Genomic DNA, 20082 nt, shown 5'->3' on the forward strand with positions numbered 1-20082 from the left:
CGTTTCCCTTGTGTGTAACACAGGTTTCTTGACGATTATGAGCACCCATATACTGGTCCGTCATTGGCACTATGTTGTTGGCTTTCGGCTATATGTACCTGGATCAGGAATCTACTTCGAGCCCCTGACGTTTATTGTTGTTAATTCTGATCATTAAGACCTAACATGACATCATTGTCGAAAGACATCAACGACGGTAATGCATGAGAACAAAGACAAACGGGCCATCCGCCTTCAGTCAGCCAACAATTCACTCGCAGCACCCACATCAAAATCAGAACTGCAGTTTGCCCCTGACCGGCAGCGTCCGCCTCGGATGCATGGTGCCGTTCACAGCTCCGCTGTTCGAGCTCGGTGACGGAGAAGAGGACAAATCGGAGAGCACGTGGCTGCATCAAGCTTGACGGAACACACAGGAGAAAGTCCTCGAAGAGGCTGCTAGACCCATCTAGAACATCTTTTGCCTATATCTCCGCAAGGATTCTAGCACGGGTTCGCGCGCGTCATGGCGGCGGGCTGAGACAATAGCAGTCCGATGCGGTTCTAGCAGCCCGGCAGCACGCTACATCGGACGTTGGCTAAGGAAACCACCGGTCAGCGCTCCGGGACGGGCTCCGGAGGAGATATTGCGATGGCTGCATGTGATATTGTCTGCTTTGAGTCATCTGAGGATCGGAGAATCGGGCAAACCACGCGTACCTACAGCAGCTGAACGGCCAGCCGCGGCTCTCAACAACAAAAATGTAAATCTACGTTCTGAGTCGGAGACAAGGCCAGGAAAAAAACGAGGAAACTGGATAGCGTCAAGGCAGAGTGCCGTCACGAGGAAAGCAGCAGAGGACACGGCCCGCAGTGTCACGACGGCTGGTTGACATGCGCGCGGGCAGATATTGACAATAATGGACACCACGAATGTCAGATTTCCGAACAGCATCATACGCGGAACATCCAAAGCTTAACAGAGCATAAATAGGCTTCGATCTGCCCTCCGCCGATGTTGCAATCCCCTCTCACCATCGCAACATCAGCCTCGCCTCTCTCTCGACACTCAACGCTTAACCAGTCAACTCCCGGAAGAGACTCAGCAGAAAGTACTCGTCACGTTCTCTCTCAGCAGGATGAACCGCTTCCTTGCTGCCGCGGCCTTTGTTCCCGCCGCTCTCGCCCAGTCCTACTACTATGGCTGCTACACCGAAGTCCCCGGCCGGGCCCTGACGGGTTCGAGCCTCATCGACTATGAGAACATGACTCCGGCTCTCTGCGAGGCTCACTGCGAGGGTTTTGAGCTCTGGGGCCTGGAATACTCTGGCGAGTGGTAAGTTCTGACTCCCTGATTCATAACCCTACCACGTACCACTCAAGCCTCGACTGCGACCCCAGAGAATGCCATGCAGGCTAACCCCATCCCCAGCTACTGCGGCGACCTTCTCACCGCGGGCTCCTTCCCTGCCTTCTCCACGGACTGCGGCATGCCCTGCAGCGGCGACCCGGAGGAAACCTGCGGCGGGCCCAACCGTCTCTCGCTGTACGGCGTGTCCGAGGAACCCCCCGCCGTCTCGCCCTACCCGCACGACCCGCCCGTCACCACGACCGAGTACGTGGGCTGCTACGCCGAGCTGTCTACGGGCCGCGCGCTGTCGGGCGCCAGCGCCTTCTCGCTGACCGACATGACCATCGAGGGGTGCGGCTACTTTTGCCGCGAGAGCGGGTACTTGTGGTTCGGTCTCGAGTATACCGCCGAGTGCTTCTGCGGGACGGAGCTGCACGAGGAGAGCACGCTGGCGAGTGAGGAGGATTGCTTCATGGCGTGCTCGGGCGAGCCGGAGACGGTGTGTGGTGGGCCGAATAGGTTGAGTGTGTATAAGTGGACGAGCGAGGACCCCGAGGAGCCTGAGGAGCCGGAGGAGCCGGAGGACCCTGAGGACCCTGAGGACCCTGAGGACCCTGAGGACCCTGAGGACCCTGAGGACCCTGAGGACCCTGAGGACCCTGAGGACCCTGAGGACCCTGAGGACCCTGAAGACCCGGAGGACCCTGAGGATCCCGAGGAACCTGAAGAGTAATGGGAGAGTGCGAAGTTGGACGTCAAAGGGCGGGTGATGATGGAATGGTCAAAGGCTAGGACGGAAGGACTGTTATGTAGGAGGGCAGTGGGTGGGGTGTTGAGTCGACTAGGAGTGTGTCTTGTCTTCTCTTCTGAGCGACCATGTTTGTATTACTTGTTTGTTACATCTTAAAACCTGAAGACGTCTTCTCAAAACCCTTGACTGTCCATGATTCATCAGTGAGTGACATGGAATAATTCGGGATATTGCGAGAACTTTGGGGTATCCAGTCACAGAAAGGGCTAGCGATAGAGACCAATACCATTGGATGTGCATGAGCTGTCGCACAAGATTGTACTGTTTCCATGACCCAAAAAGTGCCCAGCTTTATCCAGGATGTATCCAAATTCTCTGCTCAGTGCTCGCAGAAAGAGTAATCGCCACGCCAGTCCGTCCGCTTGCTCCTCTCAATGAAGGCACTCCGCTCCTTCATGAGTTGGGTCCTGTGTTCTCGTGCCTCCTCCAACGTCATCAAGCCCTCAGGCACGGGACCGGAGCTCCGCACCATCTCAAGAATCTCGGCTGGCAGCTTGGAGCGCAGCGAGCTCAGCAGCTCCTCCGACGGCTTTACCACTTCAGCACCGCCGCGCTCCAGAAGAAGCTGAAACACTTCTGCAGGGAAGTCTCCGGTTTTGGCGCCCTCGCCGGTTCCGAAAGTGGCCTCGCACCACCAGTCGAAGCGTTGCGGCGGGACGTTGGCGGTCGAGATGATCCGCGTGTGGGGATCGACGAGCCACAGGGCAATGAAGCGGCGGTGACCCGGTTTCGTTGGATCCTGGATGCGGAACGAGGAGACGCGATGCTGGCTGGAGGTGTGTCAATACCAGGACGATTCCTTCAAGGGAGGAACAGGCTGTGAAGTCAACACTGCTCCAGGCCGGACTTACAAGACATTCGGGAACGCAAGGAACCGACCCTGGGGAGTCTTGACGCTGCCATAAACCTGGATTGTGTCTGTGTCCCAACTACTGCCCAGCCGGTTCCCATACAAGCGCTCGTAATACCCGAACGCGCCCTGACCGCACTGATCTCGGAGTTCTCTCTGGTCGGTCTCCGTGGCCATGCGGAACGAGAGATGGCTCTCGGTCACGTTCTCCGAGTCGATGTAGAACAGAGCCGTGGCGACGATATGTTCGTTCAACATGCCTTCGATCTGTATCATCGTCAGCTCTCCGTATGTACCACCTTTTCTGTAATAGGGGGTTCGGTCCAACTTACGTGCCAACCTCCAGCCGGAAACTCGGGCTTCTCCGGCGTGAGCTCAATCGACGCCATCTTGACAATGACTTGGAGGCCCGTGTCGCGGAACCTCTCGCGCATGCTCTGCAAGACCTTGAATTCGATGGGCTCCCACTTGTTGGGAGCCAGAAGGATGGGATCACGGATCTCCCTCCACTTGTAGCGCTGAAGTTTGCGCTCGTTTTTGGCTTCCTCATCTTCCATGGCTTCCTCAATCTCATCATCATCCAGCCAGTCGGGTTCCCAGTACCTAGGGACATCGCAGGGGCCATTCTTGGCCTCGTGTTCCGCTAGGATTTCGGGGTTGAGGGGCTCAAAATGCTCATCGTCCTCTTCGCTGAGAGAGTGAAAGGCCCAGCAGTCAGTTACGTACAATTGGACACAGCGCGCCAATGCGTAGAGCAGAAAACTTACTCAACAGGTGGAGGAAACGGTAGACGCATCTGATCTTGGCCAGACGCTGTGACCGTTTTGATGCTGCAAACGCTGTCCCAAGCAGGGATGGCAATGTCGATGAGCTTTTCGATCAGGCGATAGGTGCTGGCATGTCTCTTGGGGTGGAGGTTGTTGATGTAGCTGGTAAATCGGACGGTCCCGTCCTCCTGGAAGGCAAGATTGGCCGGAAGCCATTGGTACTTCTGGGAATAGAACGCCCATGGGATCCGGTCCCAGGCATTCCACTGGATATTACCCTCCCCGTTTGGGCCCTCCTTGGTCGGCTCGATAGGCTTCCCCTTGCCAGACCATTTGTCGATGGCGTCCTCCACGCCGACAACCTCCCCCTGGAAGAAGTTGGACTGTCCTAGGCAACGTTTAGTCGAAAAGAACCATTGGTAACAGGGAGGAGTTCAACATACCGTAGGCAAAGGGGTACAGAGAGGGATGGACCAGGTCCTGGACCATCTCATTGGTATCAGGGTGCCAGTCGGGATTATCACCCTGTTCGGCACGGAGCTTCTCGAAGGCCGCGATAAAGGCTTGGCGAAGCTCCTCGTCCACGAGGGAGTCGGATTTGATGACGGTGTTTACCTCGTTGGACTCTGCGTCAGAGGCCCGAGAGGAGTTGAGCGTGAAGATCAAGCCCGTCTTCTCGAAGTGCTTGGCTTTGCAACGGAGCTCCTCAATGCACTGTTGTTGCGCTGTTAACAGCAGGCACCCGTCAGTGTACATGGACGAACACTCACATAGTTAAACACCTCCTCAGTCATGTACCTGGTGCGGCTGGGCATGCGCACCTTGCGAGAGGGGTCGACAATTTCATTGTAGATGTCCGCCTCAGGCATGCTCAGGGCCTCGGCTTTCCACTTGGCCACGATTTCGTCATTAAAGACCTTCTCGTGCCAGTTCGGTTTGTCTGTCAGGCGGTCCATGAGGATCATCATGAACACCTCGCGGACCTGGATCAGGGGCGAAACGGCTCCCGGCAAATACTTGGTCGAGCCATAGCGATAGTATTCTCTCCCAGCCTCTTCACCGTACAAAACCTTCACGTATCGCAGAGCGAGGCCGGCGCCGGGATACTTGGTTGTGGCAGCCATGGTTGGAGGGATCGGGTCTCGGAAATGTTGAGTTTGTAGGAATGAGAGATGGCTGGAGACGGACGATCTTCGCTCCTATGATATTGTGTTGGAGTGTTGCAAGGTGAACAAAGGGGCCTGTTGAAGAGGCTGGGTATCGGCCAAGTTATATTACCCTGCGCGGGAGCGACAAGCAGCCTGCCGTCTCCTGTGATGTTGGGCGGTTGGGATGCACCTCGATACCATCCAGCTGCATGGTACTTATTCATGGCCATGGAGATCCTCCCCCTTGAGACGATCTGGATCGAGAGCTGAACGGGAGATGCAGACAGTGGGGTTTGCTGCCTTTGCTAGCGCCGATGGTGCCTAAGTATGGGAGCTTGGCATTGGGCTTGTGTTGCTGGCAAACCCTTCCGCTTCACAAACGAGGGAGTGTTTTTGTTCCTGACAGAGGAGAGGGGAAAATCACAACTCTTCCCTCGGCTAGCGCGCTGTCCACCAACAGTCCATCTCGACCATAATGTTGGATGAGCTGAGACCCCTGGTGCCTGGCCCCAAATTAATTCCCTTCCCCGCGTTCGAAGGAAGCACAACGACATGACTCGATATCCCTGAAGTTGGATCCATACCTGGTCCAGAGAGGTATCCATATCTCCGGATACCTCCCATGGCTGCGGCACAGAGTCAATGTGATGGTGAGCCATTATTCTATTATCTACAAAAGTCTATTGATATATCTATTACCCATCTATTCCCCGTGTCTCTATCCTCGACTTATTATTCCTAGTCCTTCTTGAACTTCCTGAACAGCCCCGAAAGGGACACCCCTCTGACGCGGAAAAGATAATACAACGCCACGGCCACAGCCATATTAAACACGATATACGCCCACATGATGCCAAAGTTGCGCCACCGATCCGCCCAAAAGATGTCCACACCCTCCAGATACTGGTCGGCGATGTTGAAAGCACAGTACTGGCACCCCTCGCTCGCGAACGGGTTCTGCAGCACGCCCTGAGCCTTCCCGGCCAGCGGCGCCAGGTACTGGGCGCACGTCATCCCCGGCGGCGAGTTGAACGTGAGGCTCTCCTCGGGCGAGCACTCAACGGGCCGATCGTGCAGCATGGTGGCGACGATGCCGGCGATCCAGTAGGTGAAGGGCGAGACGTAGTACATGAAGGTCCAGAAGCCGGGCAGGGCCTGGCGGGTCTGCAGGACGCCGCTGAAGATGGTGCTCATCATTGTGAGCAGGATGACGACGCTCGAGGCCGCCTGCGCGTCGTGCGCCGCCGAGATGGTCATGTGCGCGAACGCGCTCGCGTACCAGAAGAGCTGGATCGTGAAGAGCAGCACGAGCCCCTGCCGCGCTGAGGCCTGCACGCCGACCACAGGGTAGTAGAAGCACGCGAAGGTGAGAATGCCCGTCAAGATCTGGTACGGAATCTCTACCACCATGTTGGCCACCAGGAAAGCCTTCCACGAGTACGTCTTGCTGGGGCGCTCGCGGACTTCGTAGAGAGAGCGCTGCGTGATGAAGAGGGGTTGGATCTGAAGAGGAGCGGCGAGTGTCAGCTACACAGACCGAAAGATAAAGGAGAAAAGAACCGAAAACTCACCTGCTGCACCAAGGTCGTAAAAATCGTCGTGACCATGAACACGGCAAACACCACATTCCGCATGCCCGCCTGCGACCCGTCCGGCTTGAAGAAGCTGAACCCAATAAACAACCCCGACATGATACCCAGGAGCAGCTTGGCCAGCACGTAGCCCGGCATGCGCCAGTACTGTTCAAAGATACGCTTCGTCACCGCCCACACCTGCGCGGAGAAAGGCATGGCGAACTCGGTTCGGGACGCAGCATCCTCATCCGTCTGCTCCTCGCCGGCGCCAGCCCCTGCTTGGGCACAGATGCGGTCAATCTCGGCAATCACCTCTTTGTTTTCCGGGCTTTGCTTCCACACATCGTGCCAGTCTTGGCCCTTATCGTTGGTTCCCTGCGCAACGATCTCGAGCATGTACTCGGCCGGGTTCTCGTCATCTCCGCAGTGGCGGGCGCCGTTCCTCTCGAAATAATCCAACAGCGTCTGCGAGTTGCGGCCAATGTCGCCAAAGTATACAGTGCGTCCGCCCTTGGCGAGGAACAACAGCCGATCAAACTGTTGGAACAGGATCGCGTTGGGCTGGTGGATGGTGCAGAGCACGGCCTGACCCGCGTCGGCGAGGCGGCGGAGCAGCACGCAGATGCTCCAGGCGCTTTGGGAGTCGAGGCCGCTGGTGGGTTCGTCCAGGAAGAGCAGCAGCTTGGGCTTGGCCACGAGCTCGACGCCGATGGTCAGCATCTTGCGCTGCTCGACGTTGAGGCCGTTGCCCGGCACGCCGACGACGGCGTCGGCGTACTCCTCCATGCCGAGGATCTTGATCACCTCCTCGACGAAGGCGTATTTTTCCTCAACGGGGACGGACTTGGGACGGCGGAGCATGGCGCTGAAGCGCAGACTTTCGCGGACGGTGGCCGTGTCGAGGTGGAGATCTGAAAGTCAAACGGTCAGCATACCTCAGATCAGCCTACACCACAAATGACAAACTCCAAGACAGAAACCTACCCTGCTGCTGCACATAACCCGTCTGGCGCTGAAAGTTCGCCCCAACCAGCCGGCCATTCACAAGCATATCACCCGTCACCACACCCACATTGGTCCTGCGCGCAAGAACATCAAGCAGCGTCGTCTTGCCGGCGCCCGACGCGCCCATCAGCGCCGTCAGCGTGCCGGGCTTGACCCATCCGCACACGTGGTCCAGCAGCCGACGCTGGCCCTCCTTGACGGGGATGTCATAGACCACGTCTTTCCAGGTGAAGATGTCCTTGTGCGGCTCCATGCGAACGGCACCCGCATCCTCAGGTTCAGAGCCATGTGTGTCTCCTTCCGATTTCTCGCCCTTCGCCGGCACCGACTCCGTGTGCACCTTGCCACCTTCGACGGCCCCATCCTCCTCGTCGCCCGCCTTCTCGGCACGCTTGGGATCCAGATGCGCCGGAACACGACCCCGCGGAAAGACCAGCGCCTCGGCGGTGCTGACAGAGGTCGAATTAAGCTCGACGGCGGTGAGGTAGATGGCGGTGAACCCAACCAGGAAAGCCATCAGGATGCCAAAGTTGCGCCAGACGTGGGAGAACTTGTAGCCGTACATGGCGTCGATGTAGGCGTCGCCGTTGACGGTGGGACGGCCCGCGACGGCGCCGACGCTGGCGCAGATCCAAGCATCGCCTTGCGGCGGGGAGTAGGGCGGGACGATCTGTGAGCAGGTGAACTCGCGCCCGTGGAACTCGTTGGCGACCAGCATCTCGAAGCCGTAGTAGATGGGGTTGATCCAGCGGATCCAGCCGAACCAGGGGTGCATTTGAGGGACGGGGATGCTAGAACACAGGGGGTCAGCAACAACTCACTAGATGCTTTGGGCGACGTGGTGTTTTGGAGGAGCGGGACTTACATGTAGCCGGTATAAACGATCAACGCCAGTACAATGACGCCCGCCAAAGCCATGGCCTGGGACACGGTTTTGGTCACGGCCGCCAGCGTTCGAAACACGGAGGTCATGACGAACGTCGAGATGTACGAGACGAGGTAGTAGAGAAAGAAGTTGCCCGGCTCCCGACGGAGGCCCGCCAAAAAGTAGACAATCAAGTTAAACACGGTCGCCGTGCAGAACTTGACGGGTATGTCGGCGACCAGCCCGGCCGCCGCCTCCGTGAAGGGATGATAAAACGCATACGACGCGTGCTTCTCCACGATGGGCCGCTGCGCGTACAGACTGTCAATCTCGGCGATAGCAGTGAGCGCGTTCAACAAAATGGCCATGAACAGGATCGACCCCTTCCCATCAAACCCGGCCGTTGCGTCCGGGTTGCCGTAGAAAATCGACCCGATAATGAGCGCCAGCACGAGCTGCGCAAAAATATGCGCCGCCGTCGCGGCAATGTCGTTCCAGATCCGCTGGTATGCGCGGATCGTGTTGTGCCTGATCTGCGACAGGATGGGGATCATGTACGGCGAGCCAGCGCGCACGCCTTTGGATTGACGATGGCGTTTCCGCTCGCGCAGCGCGGCCAGGCTAGCCTCGCGCTTTTCTCCGGGTGCGAACTCGCCGTCGTACTCTGCCATCTCGCGCTTCAGGGCAGCAAACTCGGGTGAGGCCAGCCAGTACCGCTCAAACTCCTCCGGGGTGCGTGGGACCTTGTGCTCCATTCCGGGTCTCGCGACGCGCTCGGCCGGGTTGGTGATGGAGGTGAGGAAATCGGCGGTGGTCTGGCGCGGTGGACACAGCCAGCCCTGACGCTCAAAGAAGGCCTTGGCGGCGTGGGCAGGGCCGAAGTAGATCTGCCGGCCCTCGTAGAGGACGGTGGCCTTGTCAAAGATGTCATAGATGGCCTGGCTGGCCTGGTAGATGGCGACGGCGTGGGCGTGAGTGCCGACGTCGGAGGACACGCGGAGAGCCTCGACAAAACGCAGCGCGCTGGCCGAGTCGAGACCGCGCGTGCTGTTGTCCCAGGCGCAGATGGGCGATCCGGCGACCATCATCTCGGCGATGCTGACGCGCTTGCGCTCGCCGCCCGACACGCCGCGGATGTAGTCGTTGCCCACCTTGGTGTGGTAGGTGTGAGAGAGACCAAAGATGGTCATGACGACTCGAGCAATGTACCGGTGGTACTCGGCACGCGGCATGTTGTCGATCCGGTTCGACGGGGTCCGCATGGCCGCGGCGAACTCGAGCGTTTGCCCGACAGTAAGATGGGGGAAGTGCTTGTCAACCTGCGCAAAACATGTGCCGTCAGTACCTAGACGAGCCACCGGGAGACTTTGGGTCAGGGGTCAACAAACAAACGCACCTCTTGGTTGTAGATGACCTCTCCCTTAAACTCCCTGCTCATCTCGGCCATGGTGGCACCGTTGTAGTGAATCCGCGACGACTTGCCCAAGGTCAGGCCATGCAGCTCTCCGCAAATCGCCTTGAGGAACGTGCTGCACCCGGACCCTGGACGGCCCAGCACCACGAGCAACTCGCCACTGCGCAGCACACCGTTGAAGCTATGGAGGATATGCTTCGGCTGCTTCTTGCGGAACAGCTCGCCCGCGCGTAACGGAGCGGCCAGCACCGAAGTGACGTTCTCCTGCAGCTGCAGAGCCGACCCAGAACCGTACACATCCAGGTCTTGCCAGAGCACACCGAGCTTGCTCGACGTATGCCCCTGATCGTTGAGCTGGCTGATGAAGTTCCGAACCCACTTGGTGACGTCGAAATCGGCCGACTCGGGGTTGAGGGCTGCATCTTCCGAGTCAGCAGTCGGTTCGGGAGCCCCCGGGCGTGAGCGGTGCTGGGAGAGCGCCGTGGCGATGCGCCTCAACTCGGTAGCCTCATCCTCCTCCAACACATTCTCGATCGAACGCCTTCCTTGAGGACCATCTCTCCGACGGTACGGGTCGTCATCTCCCACAGTTTCCGAACTGTCGTCGTAGTCGCTGGTACCCGCCCTGCTACTCGGGGCGCTGAGAGTGGTTGACTCAGCAGAAGCCTGCTGAGCTGGCTGCTCTTGTTGTTGTTGCTGCTGCTGCTCCGGCATGGCTGGTGGTTTGCTTGCGGATGTCTCGTCCGCAGCCATGGAAGGGGAGCGAGGTCGATGAAAGCGAATGTCGATGGCCAAAGTCACAAACTCGGAATCCCTCCATCATCAGCGCCAAGGACGGTTGGGGGGAATCCCCCATATATTCATACCTCCTCCCTCGGGCCTTCATCACGGTTCGCAAGCAGGGCTGGATTTCCTCCATCGCTCCGTATCCGAGCCCCGAATACCGTGGTGGGGCGCTATCGTGGCCGATGCTGGGGTGTGTCGGGATGATTCCGGCTTACACACCACCCAGGGAGGTTGATGTCCACCAGCGCGGTCGGGATAGTCCCGCAACAAAGAACACTCACTGGTTATCGTGGTGGGGATCTTTCATTTCAGAACTTCCAGAGCTATCTCAGCCCCCATCGGGCACTTGTTCATGCCCCGACTGTCCAAACAGCAATCTCCGTCGGGATTGATCCGGGTGATGCTGCTCCGTCAAGAGTTGAACAACGATCGACAGCAAGAGCCGCAGCGTCACACCCATCCATTGTGACGGGACAAGTGAGTCCCGTCTGGAAGCGAGCAGGAAGATCAACCGGGATTTGGTTAGTGTCCTTGGTCAAAATGCCGCGGCGAGCTTAGCGTACCCGGTGTCCGGTAGTTAGTCGGTGGAGAGCTAAGGTCGATTGCTTGCTACCCACCCACTCCGGCCCGCCGGACACCAAAAGCTTGTCGTTGTTCCGCCAATGATGTGCTGTTTCCTGGTTCCATAGGGGAACTTTCACGTGTCGAAGCAGGCCTGGCCCTCTCTGATGCCAAGCGATGGCTCAGGGGTAAAATATTTGACTGGGTCTCCGGGCCATCCGTTGTGGACAGCGAGGTATCCATAGCGGCCCGCTTTGAGTTCGTGATTGCGATTCAGACGAACATCGGGGTTCATGATAACGGGAAGCTCTCGCGTGCATCGTGAGAACAGAGGAGCCCTCAGGGGTTAAAGTTGACGCAGCGGTGCCGGCGAAATGGCGTGAGCAGCACACAACAAGTGAAGACTCGGCCAGCGCGCCTTTTTCGAGAGGTCTCAGGATCCTTGTCTTCAAGCAGGAAACCCGACGCGATCAACGCAAGCGATCGGGAATCGGGGTTGCATTGGTCTCGTCGGATCAATCCCGACAGCCCTATCCACAGAGTCGTTTGACCGAAGCCCGACTTCGCTTCGCTACTTACATACATGCAGCTGACGTCAATGGATCCTTCAATGCTTGACAAGGGACGTTGCACATTCATGGCCAAAAGTTATGACGGCTTCACTTCACTCCCAATGCATGTGCGGGTGTCAAGATGGGATACGGGGTTGATATACCAGTTACCGGTGTGACGTCCCTTGAGAACTATTTACCTTCGTCTTGTGCATCCTCCCAGTAGGAAGTCAACATGACATTCGCTCCCAGCCGAGAAGCGAGCAATCTTGAAATCAGTCTTGCGCTCCTAGAACTCAGAGACCGGACTTCTTCGCGATGACCCAGGTGTACTTCAATTCGCTGAGTCCGTCCACGTTCGCATTGCTCTCCTTGTCCAAGATGGCAAACCCCAGCGAACCCAGGACCTGCAACATCTTCTCCTCTCCCCAACCACTCCAATACAACCGCCCCTGCTGGTGTCCCACCGATACCATTTTCTCCTTGCGGTCCACCTCGTCCGTCGTGATCTTGATCATGAGCAAGCCCCCAGGCTTGAGCCATTTCTCCGCGCGGTGCAGGAACACCGTCTGTTCCTCCTTCGGCAGGTGAGCCAGGCTGCCGAGCCCGACCACCCCATCGAAGCTTTCCGGGAAGAAGTGCTGGTCCATGATGTCCCCGTGCACCAGGTCAAGATGACCTCTCTCGTCGGGGCTGGAGCGGGGTGAGTCGAGGTGCTTGCGGGCGAGTTCGAGCTGGCAGGCCGACAAGTCCACCCCGGTGACGTCGACGCCGTAGTCCAGACACAACGACGTGGCGGGGCGTCCGGAGCCGCAGCCCACGTCGAGGACGCGCAGGCCGCGCAGGCTGACATTGCCGTTCCGTTCGTCGTCGCTGTTGATGTCCACCTGATCCTCAAGTCCGGTCTAGGTTCCGTTGAGTTGGGTGCGGCTGTTCTGGCGCGAGAGGGTGCCAGGCGGGTTCTGGCTGCGCATGGTGCCCAGGTGAGTCATGAACTTGTACATGTACGAGACTTGTTGGCTGTAGTGGGTTGAGATTTGTCCATTGGGGTGCGAGGCGAACTTGTCGTAAGTGTCCTCAAGACGTGTTTTGAGGTTGGCGGGCGGGCCGTATATGGTGGGTTCCGGTTGCATGACGGTGCCCAGCGTCAGCAGTTGGGATTCGAGGAGGGAGGAAGGACTTTGCGGGACCATGGTGATGGAGGTGATGGACGGGAGAGCAAGTTCCTGGGAAAAGGTGGATGAAATAACGCTGTGAGAGGTAATTATTATACTTTGTGATATGATTCTTGTTTGCGCTGCCTGTTTGAAAGAAAAGCTTCGCTTGTTGGATCAAGTGAAAGGATTCGAAGACAAGAGTCGGGGGGGTCAGGGGGGGGGGGGGTATATATGTTCTGGAGAGTCAAGCACCTGAGGCCATGACTCCATGGAAGGTGAGTCATGAACGACAACATGGAAAGAGTCATGAAGGTGAGAGTCATGAACACCGGGCAGCTTCCCAGTCAAGACATCATCAGTCAACACATCATCCGGAGAAGGAGCCAGAAGAATCTTTGAGCTTGCTGATGTCAAACTCCCAAGTCGCACCTCACGTACCTACCTGGACCGGCCAACAGCAAAAACATCTAAGACCAAAACATGACTCTACCCACGACAGAAGAGTCCGTGGTGGGGTTTCATTGTCAATACAGTAGAAGTGTCGTAGAAGAAATGCGCTTTGTTCCAAGCACCTCAACTCCTAATCCCTAACCGTGTCGTGAGAGCATGCATGATATTCGCTGACCCCAAGCCAAGCCGAAAACACCAGCACCGACCCTAACGCCTCGTCTCATGAATGGATGTGTGTCTTTGCCCCTTCCAGTCCTGCACCGTCTTGGGCTACTCCTCCTGCTCCTGCTTGTGACTGCTGCCATCGCCGTTGAGCTCCTCCTTGCTGGTTTCATTCTCCACTTCTTTCCCAGACTCGCTGACATCATTCTCCCGCCCGTCACTGCCGCCATTTGTGCTCGTCTTCTCGGCCTCTTGACTTCCCTCCTTGGATCCCTCCTCCTTCTCCTCTTCTTCCTCCCCGTTGGCAATCCCGTCCGACTTGTCCTTGCCCTTTCTCTTCCTCTTCCGTTCCGCCTCTTTCTCCATGCGCTGCTTCAGCTGCTCCAACTCCTCGTCCGAGTCGACATCCTTCAACGCCTCAGCCAGCTTCTCGGCCTTCTTCTTCTTCTTCCTCCTCTCCCTCCGCTTCCTCTTCCTCGCCTCAGCTGCCTTCCTCTCCTTTTCCTTGGCCGCTTCAATCAGGGCTAGCTCCTCCTTCACCCAGGCCCCGACATTCGCCACAGCCGCCGCGGGCGAGTCCCTGTGGTTGAGCAAAAACCCTTGAACCTGCGCCGGCGTAAACACCTCGTTGGGGATGGCCTTGCTGAACTCGAGCGCGAGCTTCTGCAATTCGTCAGCCGGCAGGTTGACAGCTCTATCCGCGGGGCCCGTGCCGTCAGGGTCCGGCTCAAACATGCGCAGGAACATGAGCTCGGCGCTGCGCTGGGAGATGTGGCCGAGGTACAGCATCTTGTCGACGCGGCCGGGGCGCACGAGGGCCTTGTCGAGCTTCTCGGCGTGGTTGGAGGTCATGAGAACGATGCGACCCTCCTGCGAGGCGACGCCGTCGAGAACGTTGAGGAGGCCCGACAGGGAACATCTGGAGTGGCGGCCAAAGCCGCTATCCGAGTCCGAGTCGCTACCGTCAGAGTCGGAGTCGCTCCCCGAGCCGCTGTCATGGCTGCGGCGATCGCGCCGCTTGATGCCCACTGCGTCAATGTCCTCAAGGAGAACCAGGCATCGCGGGGGGAGTGCAGTGAAGAGCTCTTCGAGTGTCGCATCATTGCGCACGCTCGGCATGTGCAGCAGGTACAGCTCGAGGCCGAAGCGGCCCGCCAGAGCTAGAGACAGGGAGGTCTTGCCGGTGCCCGGCGGACCATAAAACAGAAAGCCCCGGCGGTAGGGGATGCCGCGACGGTTGTAGAACTTGCGAGTGTTGATGTCCAGGTAGTGCTCGATGTCGGCAACCAGAGCGGCCTTGAGGTCCTCGTCGAAATGAACCGTCTCGAGGGGCCGCAGGGGTCGCAGAATGGTGACGTCCCAGCTGTCGTTGTAGGTGCGCTTGTTGCTGCGGACCGTGATGTAAGACTCGCGCTGCTTGTCCGCAAATTCGCGGCACGTTTCCAGAAAGCGCTTGATGGGCTCAACGGAGCGGCCCAGACACATGACGACGAGCGGCTCATCGCCCTCGGGAGCGCCGGCGTACTCGTCGGGGGTGCGAGACTCGGCGCTGTGGTAGGCGGAGCTCGAGGTCAGGATGCGGCGCACCATGAAGAGCCGGCGCTTGTGGATGAACCAAGTGGTGCCGAAGGTGGGAAGGTACTGGACGGGCATCCGCTTCTCATGGTGGTAGTCGTTGCGCTCCTGGGACACACGACGGTACGACCATGCGTCGTTCTGGATGGTCTCCGAGTTGGCAGTCAGGATGCGGGTGCCGCGCTTGTTGAGGACGTGCGCGCCGAGCCAGTTGAGCACCTCGCGGTTCAGCCTGTCGTGGCCTGCGATGGAGATGGAGGCAGTCAGGAAGCGGACTATCCACCAATAGATCTTGTAGCCCGTGTCCTGTAGACTCTGAGCGCCGCTCGAGGCCGCGCCCATGAGAGCGGCGGCCGTCAGCAAGGTGGTCAGGTCCAGGCGCAGCCATTTCTTGAAGAAATCCTGGAGTAATGAAAAGCCGGGGATTCGATCCTCGAGGTCCTGGACCGACATGGACCCCCCATTGAGCACCGAGGTGCTGGCAAGGGCGAGGAGGCTGTTCATGGTGGTGGTGGTGGTGGGTGATGCCGGATGTAACCTCGATCAGGGACGGACTGGAATAGACCACCGGCCTTCAATCCTCCCACTCGGTTTTGTTTGGCGACCCAGCTTTGCGAAAGATGTCGACACAAGCTTTGTTGATGGAAGTTCTCTCTGGAAGGTCTCGCAAGGACCAAAGCAGCGTTGCCGGCGACGCGACTCGAGATGAGAGAAGTGGTTGAAAGATAGGACGAACGACCACCTGAGGGGGGTGGGATGAAGAATAAGAAGCGACAAAAGTCAAATACCCGAGTGAATGGGTAAGGTCGCCTAGGTAGCTGACCCGAAGAAAATGTTGGCCAACAAGGTGAACCACGTAACTTGCAAGACGGATCTTCGCTGCAGCTCGGCGGCATGTACAGCTCTGTGCAGCGAAGGCTTGCAGGTTGTGTGGGATGAGGTGCTGCAGGTCCAAAGCTGACAAACATGAACTGGATGGTTGTCTTTTTGACTTGACTGCGAGTAGGTTGCTACACCGTATGGTTGGCGATGGCGATGTGCAACGACAGCGGCCGCTCGCTGAGCAAGGCACCAGCCGCATCAATGGATGCCTGCATCGGGTCCCGGTGGTGGCGTTTGAGGAGGACATACCGGACATACATAGTACTCCAGACATGTCGCTCCATCATCCAATCTCCAAGAGTGTGACAGACTGCAGCCTGGAAAAAAAAACCATCGCGCCGCCAACCTGCATCGGCACACCGCCCGATCTGCTCGGGTGTGAAGACAGACCGTCCCAACAGCTCGGCAGGCCCAGGTAGGGGAGGTTGGCGACCTACAGCCGCTTTGACCCAACCACGCGGCCTGCAGACACGCGCCAGATGCAGATCTCACCTTCCAGTGCCTCACATCCTACATGGTCAGATGGGTGAGGAGGGGCAGACAGCCTTGGCGTCCATACCTCATAGTATACTAGGTAGGTACCGTATGTCTGTGGCTGTCCGGCCATGCCCAGTCGCGCCGTCACATCTTTTTTTGTTCATCGAAATGGGGAATTCAACTCGTTCTCATCTTCTCCTCAGCAGGCATAGCACAGGTCTAGGCTCCATTAAGGACGGTGATTGCCGATAGACTCAATGCCGTAACGTACGAAGTAGTGGGTGTGGTGCCAGCATGCCATGCGGGAAGCATTCAGACCTGGACATGAGGGGAACCTAGGTTGAGATTAGCAGTAAGGTATTGCGGACATGGAGCTGCAGAAGAATGAATTGCCTGCCGAAACTGGCAGCCAGGTTTGGCAATGTGATTTATTGGCCGACGACTTCGAATCCGAGCGAATGGCAACATCTCTTCTGTTCCCAGAGACCGAAATACTTGCATGTCAACATCTGTTTGAGACGGGATCGGGTGGATGTGATATTTCAGGAACTGCATCGGCCGCTGAAGACGAAGACGGCGTCGCATCGCATTTCTTGTGGCATGTCAAGGCCGTGTGTAACATACTGTATTGTTTGAGCCTGGGCCGCACACGAGCGCAAAACGGTAACGTAAATACCGTTACAGTCACCCCACCATGGTTGCAAACACCCCGCCATCCATCAATTCCAACACCTGAACAAGTTCAACATGAGACAAAACCATCCGCCCCGAGGTCCAGGCGAACCGCGTCCGAGCGGTTGAAAGAGATACGATATCTTTTCCAGTATCTCGATCCTTGGGGTTCAGACATACCCGAGGTAGCAACATCGCGCCAAGTCGCCAGAACCTCGTCGTCATCGTCGGCTTCGACAACATCGTCGCCGACGCGGTTGGTCTGGAGATTTTCTCCTCACAGTGAACCTCCGCATCAGATCCAAGACAGCTCGAACAGAACACAGACGCAATGCGATTTGCATCAAAAAGGCAGACCCTCCAGTCCGTCGAGGGCGATGATGGGGTTTCTCTCCTCATTGTCGAGCCCGAGGACATGTGGCATGCCCACAACCTCATCGCCGAGGGCGACATCATCAACGCCCCGGCCTGGCGCAAGGTCACCTTGACCACCTCCACCGGATCTACTGCAGCAAAGAGCGTGCGCACAAACCTGTCAATACGCGTCAAGTCAACCTTCTTCGATCCCTTGGTCTCGGAGCTCAAGGTGTCAGGCACGGTCGTCAATGAGAACGAATATGTCAACGTCGGCCAGCACCACACCATCACTCTCCGCTACGACAAGGCGGACATCAAGTTTACCATCTGGAAGCAAGCAGGCTGGGATTCGGTGGCCCTGCAAATGCTCAAGGAGGCTCTGAGTGAGGACCGCCCCGACGCCATAGCTGCCGTCGTCATGCAGGAGGGGCTGGCCAATATTTGCCTCATCACCGAGTTCCGCACCGTCGTCAAGCAGCGAGTCGAAGTGACTGTTCCCAAGAAACGGTCCGGCGCTTCCGAGGCGTCCAAGGGCATGGAGCGCTTCTACGAAACAACCCTGGCCGCCCTCCGCGCCAACGTCGACTTCAGCATCCCGCGCACTCTGCTCCTCGCGAGCCCGGGCTTTGTGGCCCAGGACTTTCGCGCCTACATGCAAACCCAGGCAACGAGCAAAGGCGACAAGGAACTGCAGCGCATCGCCAAAGATGCTCTCGTCATCCACTCCAGCTCCGGCCATGTCCATGGTCTCAACGAGGTTCTCAAGAGCCCCGAGGTGCAGAAAACCATGAGCAACTCCAAGTTCACCACCGAAACCAACCTCATGGACCAGTTTCACGAGCGTCTGCGCAAGGATGACGGCCGCGCATGGTATGGCACCAAGCCTGTCGAGAAGGCCGTCAACGAGGGCGCCGTTGGCCGAGGAGGGGGAGTGTTGCTCGTCAACAACGCCTTCTTCCGAAGTCTCGACCTCGCTACGCGCAAAAAGTACGTGGCAATCGTCGACAAGGTCAAGGCTGACGGCGGAGAGGTACGCCTCCTCAGCAGTGACCATGAGAGCGGCAAACGCTTGGACGCCTTAGGAGGTATCGCTGCCCTATTAACCTACCCCATGTATGATCTGGATGAGGACGACGAAGAGGAGGAGGCATCCGGCGAAGGAGTGCCACAACAGGAAATGGCTGCCATGGTGATTTGAGAGGGTGTTGTTTGGTTCCCTAGAGTCATTGAGTCTAAACAAAGAAATGCAATGAAGCAAAGCGAGCGAGTGCGAATGCGAGAATCACAAGCCTGCGGCGTTTCCCGCTCGTCCCGCTGCAAAAGCAAAACGAAGCGCTGGGCCGTCTACTCCGTACTACGTCATCGACTCCATCGCAAACGTGGCCAGGGAGGTGAACATGGGGTGGATTGATCCTGGGGTTTGTCAGGTACGGAGTAGTTCCATACATACGTATGATCCGCCCGCGGATTTCGACGCCGTAGCCATGACGCCAATGCCGGTTGATGATCGGCCTTGTTTGTCCGGGAGTGTGCGGCTCCCGCGCAAGAACCGGGAGCTTCACCCTCGGGTTCGCGGGGAGCGGCAGCAAGGGACCACCCCATTCCAAGATTGGAAAATGTCCGACCGGCACTGCGCTTCGATGATGCAACGCAATCACGTCGTGCTTGGAAACGAGGTGGCTGCAAGACGACCTACGTATGTACTTATGTACAACTGGGTTGCAAAGAAATACTGTAATGGACAGAAACAAGACTTATTGACGTTTTGACTTCTTCTGTCTGGCATAGGAGGAAATCCGGCCACCAACAAAAACCTCGATTTCTTCAGCCGCACAACAATGTCTTCGCCTCTGCCTCTTTGATCACCCCTCGAGTCCCAGCTCGCTAGGTTTTGTTTAGTTATCGGCCAGCCACCTACTCCACAAAGTGAACAACGTTACCTGCTTCATTTCGTTCCCCCTCCCCCTTCTCACTTCGCTTTCTCGTGCCTCCCCCTCAATGTCTCCACGGCCGGCCAACCCCTGAACAAAACAGTTGCATCTCGAGTTTCACTTGTTTGCGGCGTCATTGACGCTCCCCGTAACTACTTAGCGCCAAGCCGGGCCCGCTGGAGCCCCCGAAGGCCACGGCCGCGGCATCTCCCAACCTCCGACTCCCCGAGGCCGCGAACTCCGATCTACTATCGACAGCACCAACTGAACAGAGCCGAACTTGCGGTTCCTGCGGTCTCAAACCCGCGGCCGCTCGCTCGCACTAACTCGAGGCCATTGGCGGCCACCTTGATCGCGCACATGCTGCTCCATCGCCCAGGATCATCATCATGGCGGGGATATGGTCCGCGATCAAGTCGGTGGCGCCCGGCCTGTCCACCTCTCAATCTCCCCGAGTCGCCGTCGACAACGATGACGAGGAGAACAACAACAACAATAACTTGGGCCGCGCAGCCCCCACCGAAGCCAGCTCATCTTCCCCGACACATTCTGCGTCGCCCGCGCCGGTAGCCGATCCTTCGTCTCGCTCCTTGCCAAGGAGGCCTTCAGGTTCACGAGATGGCAAAGGTGAGAGATAGGAACTTGTGTCTCGTTTGAGGTCCTTTCTGCTGCCCTGGAAGCCACGCCGCGCAATATCCAAGGAATGCAAAAAGGACCAACACCCGCCCCCCCCCCCCCGACCCGATCTCGCCGTACC

The 20082-nt window shown here is 57.8% G+C and overlaps 7 protein-coding genes across 7 annotated transcripts in view; 3 read left to right on the forward strand and 4 right to left on the reverse strand.

Annotated features, from left to right (window-relative positions):
• Window positions 1–1118: 1118 nt before the first annotated feature.
• VTJ04DRAFT_108 (uncharacterized protein) lies at window positions 1119–2063 on the forward strand (the record flags this gene model as incomplete). Its single annotated transcript, XM_069358577.1, has 2 exons — window positions 1119–1315; window positions 1412–2063. The coding sequence occupies 2 exons, from the start codon at window positions 1119–1121 to the stop codon at window positions 2061–2063; spliced, it is 849 nt and encodes a 282-aa protein (XP_069222718.1).
• Window positions 2064–2460: 397 nt separating this feature from the next.
• On the reverse strand, window positions 2461–4882 carry VTJ04DRAFT_109 (uncharacterized protein; the record flags this gene model as incomplete). Its single annotated transcript, XM_069358688.1, has 6 exons — window positions 2461–2911; window positions 2993–3258; window positions 3324–3681; window positions 3759–4146; window positions 4202–4472; window positions 4529–4882. The coding sequence occupies 6 exons, from the start codon at window positions 4880–4882 to the stop codon at window positions 2461–2463; spliced, it is 2088 nt and encodes a 695-aa protein (XP_069222719.1).
• Window positions 4883–5644: 762 nt separating this feature from the next.
• VTJ04DRAFT_110 (uncharacterized protein) lies at window positions 5645–10517 on the reverse strand (the record flags this gene model as incomplete). The annotated part of the gene is made up of 5 exons (XM_069358751.1): window positions 5645–6409; window positions 6478–7391; window positions 7465–8276; window positions 8351–9669; window positions 9747–10517. 5 exons carry the CDS (start codon window positions 10515–10517, stop codon window positions 5645–5647), a joined length of 4581 nt encoding a protein of 1526 aa, XP_069222720.1.
• Window positions 10518–11958: 1441 nt separating this feature from the next.
• VTJ04DRAFT_111 (uncharacterized protein) lies at window positions 11959–12855 on the reverse strand (the record flags this gene model as incomplete). The annotated part of the gene is made up of 2 exons (XM_069358762.1): window positions 11959–12535; window positions 12605–12855. The coding sequence occupies 2 exons, from the start codon at window positions 12853–12855 to the stop codon at window positions 11959–11961; spliced, it is 828 nt and encodes a 275-aa protein (XP_069222721.1).
• A 684-nt stretch (window positions 12856–13539) lies between these two features.
• Window positions 13540–15510, reverse strand: VTJ04DRAFT_112 (uncharacterized protein; the record flags this gene model as incomplete). The annotated part of the gene is made up of 1 exon (XM_069358773.1): window positions 13540–15510. The coding sequence occupies one exon, from the start codon at window positions 15508–15510 to the stop codon at window positions 13540–13542; it is 1971 nt and encodes a 656-aa protein (XP_069222722.1).
• A 1858-nt stretch (window positions 15511–17368) lies between these two features.
• On the forward strand, window positions 17369–18592 carry VTJ04DRAFT_113 (uncharacterized protein; the record flags this gene model as incomplete). The annotated part of the gene is made up of 1 exon (XM_069358784.1): window positions 17369–18592. One exon carries the CDS (start codon window positions 17369–17371, stop codon window positions 18590–18592), a length of 1224 nt encoding a protein of 407 aa, XP_069222723.1.
• Window positions 18593–19714: 1122 nt separating this feature from the next.
• The window catches only part of VTJ04DRAFT_114 (uncharacterized protein), a gene marked incomplete at both ends in the record, with an annotated part of 4650 nt that continues 4282 nt past the window's right edge, over window positions 19715–20082 (forward strand). The window contains one exon of the mRNA XM_069358795.1: window positions 19715–19952. Within this exon, the coding sequence (XP_069222724.1) occupies window positions 19715–19952 (238 nt within the window). The remainder of the gene's footprint in view (window positions 19953–20082) is intronic.

The sequence above is a fragment of the Mycothermus thermophilus genome (genome assembly GCF_041956435.1).
Source record: "Mycothermus thermophilus strain CBS 625.91 unplaced genomic scaffold VTJ04scaffold_1, whole genome shotgun sequence".
NCBI classification, from domain to species: Eukaryota; Fungi; Ascomycota; class Sordariomycetes; order Sordariales; family Chaetomiaceae; genus Mycothermus; species Mycothermus thermophilus.